Raw genomic sequence first — 6000 nt, 5'->3', positions numbered from 1 at the left:
GCCGCCGCGCCGGTGGCCGCGCTCCCGGGCCTCAGCTCCGCCGGGCGGTAACGTTATTCCACACACGCCCTAGACATAGCGGTAACGGCACGGCGCGGCGCCAGTGCGCAGGCGCTCGGGAGAGGGGCGAGGAGCCGGCCCTCTCCCCGGCCGCGTCCAGGCCCAGCGACTCCCAGTGCGCAGGCGCCGAGCAGAGACAATGAAAACGGGTGGTGCGAGGGTCTCCAGCCCGAGCTGCTCACTGCGCAGGCGTGCGCCGAGCCGCGCGGGAACAATGAGGAGGACCCTGCCGAGGGGGGGGGCCGCAGCCGGCGCGGACTACAGTTCCCAGCGGGCATCGCGCCCGCTCGGAGCGGCGCTCGGGCTGCTGGGCCTGCGAGGACTAGCAGTCATCGCCGTCGCGTCTGCGCTGCCTGGGCGGGGGGCGCGCCTTTCTCGCTGTGTTAGTCGGCCCGCTTGGCAAATACCGCGGCTGACGGGCCCAGGGCTTGCGACCTGCGTCCTTGAGAGGCTCAAGGCTCCACTGCCCGGGAGCAAGTGTCAAGGGAGCCTTTTCTGTCAGCTGCGTCGTCCGAGCAGCAGGACGGGATGAATGAAGAGGGCTACGGCGCGGGCGCGGGGGCGGGGCCTCCAAGCCGGCGGCTGGCCGCCGCGGCGCCGGCCTGCGCCTGCAGCGCGGTGCCCTCTGGGACTTGTAGTGTGGTCGGAAACGCTCTTGAGGCCCGCGACGCGGCAGGCCCGGCGCCTGCGGACTACAACTCCCAACGTCCACCTGGAGGGCCCGCGGGTGGGCAGAGCCCCGGAGAGCTCGCGCCGGGGTTCAACGCTCCTGGCCACCGCGGCGGCTGGAAGCGGCGGCCGCGACGCGGCCCGCGGCCTCAGGTTCTCTGGCCGAGCGCCCTGGACATTCCCCCCGCGCAGCTCCCCGCTCTGGTCCCGAATGCGTGCATGGCGAAGTCCCCGGAGAACTCTACCCTGGAGGAGATTCTGGGGCAGTATCAGCGGAGTCTCCGGGGTGAGTTGCGCGGCGCCTCCTGCCCCCCTCGGACGGGGCCCCCTCGGACGGGGCAGCGGCCCCCCAAGTGCGTTTCCTAACACCTGGGTTTGGTCCCCGCCAGGAGGAGCAAGAAGACGGATGTTGCTGTGCTCGTTGAAGAATACGAAATAGTTTGTATTTGTTTTTGCCGTTGCTGGGCGTCGATTGCTCCCCGCTTTCGACGTGGGCATCTTTCACCCCAAGGCTGCAGGAGCCCCTGGCCGGCTCCGTGCGTCTGCCCGTGTAGCGCGCTTTGGCTCTTGGTCCTCTGCGTTCCTCATCCACACTGTCACACAGGGAATTGCATTTGCTGGACCCAGGGGGGAAAAGCACACGAATGGTTATTGCCATGACAGCGGCTTCTGTGTAGTGATCGAGGCGCTTCAGCTACATTAAATCACTCAAAACAAGCTTTTCTGGGGAAGTCGAGGCACACAGGGGTGCGGTTACAGGACACGCCCATACACCCAGTCCAGCGTGGGGTCAGGCTAGATGCCGTCCTCGGCCTACTGATGTTTCAGAGCTTTCAGAGCTCTTAGACACGGAATTGAAAACAGGAAAACTACACCATTCTGCAGTGCAGAATGATAATACTGATTTTGTTTAACCAGATGGACAGGTTCATTTTTGTTGATCATGTCCCAGCACTATTACTGAAACCATATTTAGTTAATTCAGATTATCTTAGCACAGTATCCTGTGATTATCTGTAGAAGTGATGTTGGTATTTGTAAAGAGCTCTGTCAACATCGTGAGTAACACCCGGAACCTGAGTTGTGTGATTTTAAGGGGTATGTTCATGGTATTGTCTAAAAGGTAATTGTAAGAAAAAAATGAAATAATTCACTTAAAGCAGTCGCTTTTTTTTTTTAACCACTAGATGTAAGATACACATTTTATAGGGCATATGTATACAAACTAATGTTTTATTAAAACAATTTTTGTTCTAGATGTAATAAACTGTTTTTCATAATGTTGCATTTTCTTAACCCTTTCCATCATAACCAACAGTTTAAAAAATTATTTGAAACATTTAGAATTGTGGCTCATTTATTCATTCAATGCCTACCACGGGTTAAACATACTTGATGCTGGAGGTACAATCAGAAATGATGCAAAGTTCATCTCCATGGAATCTCTGGAGAGAGAAAGGCAGTAAACAACTAGCAATCACTAAATAGAAAATAAGGGTACAGAAGCACTCATTGCATGTTAACTGCTATTTCTAATTGGTGCTTGCTACAAAGTAAAGATGTTCAACTTTAGAAAATTACTTTTTGGAAAGTTATCTTTTAATGACTACATTTTGTAGAGATCACTTACTTTCATTTGTCAATAGTGCTAAATCATCAACATCCTCAATATTTAAACTGCAAGAGCAAAATAATTGAACACCTTCAGCCTACTGATGTTTCAGAGCTGTTGAATATAGAAGTAACCACTACTAACTTTTCATTTTGAAAGCAGTAAACTACCGTGCAGGATGAGTGGTAATTAATTTTTGAGCTTGGTGAACATTTTTATTTTCCATTACCAGTTTCTTCTAATGTTTTCCCTCTTCTGACCTTATTTTCAACTTTTATGTAAGCATTAGAGGCTATTTAATACTGGGCTTTTTGATGCAGTAAAGTTCATTTTAAACTCATGGTAGTGATTTAATACTGCGATAATGCTCTCAGTAATTATAGAGTGAAATTTTCTTTTAAAGATAGTACATTTTTAAAATAGATTTAAATTTAGTGTGATAAAAGTAGTGAAAACACAATCATGAGCAAACCGAAAAAAGAGCTTTTCAAAAAAAACATTCTTAGTGATAATTTTAACAGTGACTCTAGAAACAGTTTTTCATGGGTTTTCAGATTTACTAGCACTATTTTTTTTTAAAGATTTATTTATTTATGCACACAGAACTGGGGTACAGGCCAGAGGCTCAGGGGCGGTGAGAGGGTTCACCAGAGACAGAGTGGGGAACAGAACAGGCAGATCCATGAAGTCCACTGCTGAGGGGAGCAGTTGGCGGGTCAGGAGAGGTCTGCCACGCCATGTGGTCACCTCTGGAGCAGATGGGGATTGAACTCATGCTGAAGTGGCTTTAGCTTCTTAGTGCAGTGCTTTAACCCTCTGTGCCACCAGAGAGGGCCCATTTTGATTTTTTTATGTGTTCATTTAATAAATAGATTGTGTCAGGAAACAAAACTAACCCTGAAATGAAGTACAATCAGGGATTCTTTGGTTCCTACATATAAATTACCACTTTTAAAAACGATAACTCCCTTAAAGTCAGATTGTGTTTTTGAATAAACTAAGTATGATTGTATTGTAAGTGGAACTTCATTATTTTAAGTGTTTGTTCCTGAGACCCTGATAACTGGAGGATTCTATAATGTGCAATCAGATAAAATGCAATTTAAAGTTCTTTTGTCCTGCTTGGTTTGGTTTTGTCTATTCACCATTACTTCCCCAAAATGTCTTCTCTACTACATGCTTAAAAAAAGGCTACAAAGCATTTTTGATCTTTCCCCACAATTATTTCTCTGGTTTTAAAAACTTTATAGACCTTCATTTGTACTTAGTCAGGAGTAACCAAGTGAGAATGTAAACACTTTCATAAGTTTTCACGACAATCCCTAATTTTTCTTTAAATATAATTTTGTAGTTATGGTTTATCAAGAATTTGAAGTTCTGTTGTCTAAAGCAGAGTAAATATTCATTTTCTTACTTTTAATACTTGAGTGACTTTTTTCTTCTCCTTGACTCTGAGGAACCTAGAACAGCTGTGGTTTATCTCCTCCAAGGGTGTCTACTGCCTTTTCTGTGCCTCCACAAGAAATTGGAGAGGTTTAGTGACTGCTCTTCAAAGTAAGAGTCTGGCAGAAGAACAGAAGTTGATGACAAGTCCATTGTCAGAGTTTTCTAAAGTTCTTCCATAGAAGATGATGTGTAATTTTCCAGTGGGATAAAGATCAGGCCTAGCCCAATTAGATATCTGGAACCAGAGAGTTTAGTCTAGAACTGGAAGCCACGTGGTAGGTATAGCAGCATGGTTAGCTGTTTGCTTCACACTGTAAGCAACTATAATTGAAGACTAAGAATGGCTGAGAACTTTGTTGGGTACTGGAAAGACAAAAACAGCAATTGACCCTCTAGTTCATATTCAACAGATCATTATACAAAATCACGTGTTACAAAAGAAAGTAGTTTGTAACCAAGAAAGGGTCAGAAAAACAAGAATAACAAGTAATTGAGACTTAAATGTTTTAAGCACTTAAATATGGGTTTATGATATTAGAAAGGAGAGAACTGCTAGACATGCAGTGACTGACCTTCACGATCAGAATCATCAAGAGACAAGTGTCTTGTTGCAGTGTTGACTGGAAATAGTTTACCGACACTACCTACGAACCTGACTCACCTATTCACCTGTTCCTGGCCACCTTTGTGTAGATGGGCATAAAGAAAATGAAACAGTCTTCCTTCCATTGTGACAGGAGTATACCATTGGTTTTCATTATACGTCTTAGATGCTGGCATCCCCCTTTCAACATTTAGGTTGAAATGTTCAAGACTGGTTTTGTGAGAAAGCATGATGGAGTGGAGACTATGCAGCTCGTATTCAAGCCACCAAACCTTGCTGTTTCTGTGTTGATCAGCTCTCCTGTGCTACCTAATGGTGATTGTGCTTGAATTCTTGTTTCCTCATCTGTAAAATGAACAGTCTGGACTAGAGTAGGATCGTTGCCCAGCAAATATAAAAGTGTGTGATATAGTCAGTAGACGACACTAGGGGATGATGTTAATATAGGAGTTTATGTTTTTTTCTAAAAACATTGCAGTTTCTTTTCTTGCTCCCTCCCTCTTCCTTCTATTTTTTCTTGTCTCCTGCACACTGGATTGACCAAGCAAATTTCCCCCCTGGAGAGCCTGATTCCCCCTCCAGGGGGACCCCTAGTCACTAATGTCCCTTTTATAAACACTGGACTGACAATGCAATTGATAAAAGTTGTTTCTAACTTATAAAAATGAAAGTGAGGATTACAGCCAGGCTCACATGAGAGGTTCAATTTTGAAGGAAAATGCACAATTTGAGAGTAATTTTTTTTTTTGTAAATTCATCTAGTTTGAGAAAAGTAAAGCTAATGTTGATATTCTCTGTGTACACAACTGGAGAGAACTTAGAAATTTGTGTTGGCTTCAATTGAGCAAAAGTTAAGCGAGTTTATTAAAGCATTAAGATTGGGGATTCAAGCCCAGGAACCGCCTCCAGAAAGCTTTGGGAAGGCTGTCTGAATTCTGAGCCTCACAATGAGAATTGTATGTAGTCTGCAAAGATAGCTGGATGTCTGGTTCATGTTCATATTTGACAGTCTTTGGGTTGAGGGGGGAAAAAGAGGGTTGTTAGAGCCTTCTCTTCGGAAGACTGGGCGTTTTAGCAGTGGCGTCTTTGAAGTCCCTGATTTGTGGGGTTCACCTCTTTGTCCTTGGCCCAGCTTCTTCATGTGGCCAGACCGGCTGTGCCTCTCCTCTCTGACTTGTGCCCCTCAGTGGAGGCGGGTGAGAGGGGTCCCCTGCGGGTTGTTCTGGTACATGCCAGGAAGTGCACGTCTGTGGGAGGCCTGTGTTAATCGCACGCAGTGACCATCAGGCTGCTGAGTTGGCCAGCGGTGACAGCAGTTGAACATCTGTCCAACTTAAAAATGAATACTTAAGTAAAAGTTTTACTTTTTCTCCATTTCACTCGAACCTGTATTTCCTCTTGCCTTTGCCAGTCTCAAATATGTCTGAGTATTTTTATATACTCTGTGATACACCATATGTGTATATATGCATTTATATATATATACACACACAGTATGTGTATACACATACGTTCTCCACAGCCAAGGTTTATGCATTTTTGTGTTATTTTCAAACTCATTGAGACCAAGACAGGTAATGCAATAAAGTCTCTGGAAAACATTTCTTAT

At 45.3% G+C, this 6000-nt stretch overlaps 1 protein-coding gene across 5 annotated transcripts in view; it reads left to right on the top strand.

The window, feature by feature from the left end:
- Nucleotides 1-813: 813 nt before the first annotated feature.
- The window catches only part of SDCCAG8 (serologically defined colon cancer antigen 8), a 172980-nt gene continuing 167793 nt past the window's right edge, over nucleotides 814-6000 (top strand). For all 5 annotated transcript variants that reach the window (XR_001145907.1, XR_001145908.1, XM_012730926.1 and 2 more), the window contains exon 1: nucleotides 814-1015. Coding sequence is in view for 3 of the 5 variants with exons in the window: in XM_012730926.1 (XP_012586380.1) it covers nucleotides 949-1015 (67 nt within the window). In the remaining 2 variants the exon portion in view is untranslated. The remainder of the gene's footprint in view (nucleotides 1016-6000) is intronic.

The sequence above is a fragment of the Condylura cristata genome, unplaced genomic scaffold, assembly GCF_000260355.1.
Source record: "Condylura cristata isolate star-nosed mole 26May11 unplaced genomic scaffold, ConCri1.0 scaffold00029, whole genome shotgun sequence".
In the NCBI taxonomy this organism is placed as follows: domain Eukaryota; kingdom Metazoa; phylum Chordata; class Mammalia; order Eulipotyphla; family Talpidae; genus Condylura; species Condylura cristata.
The sequence above is the reverse complement of the archived record's forward strand: the minus strand, read 5'-3'. Positions and strand labels throughout refer to the sequence as shown.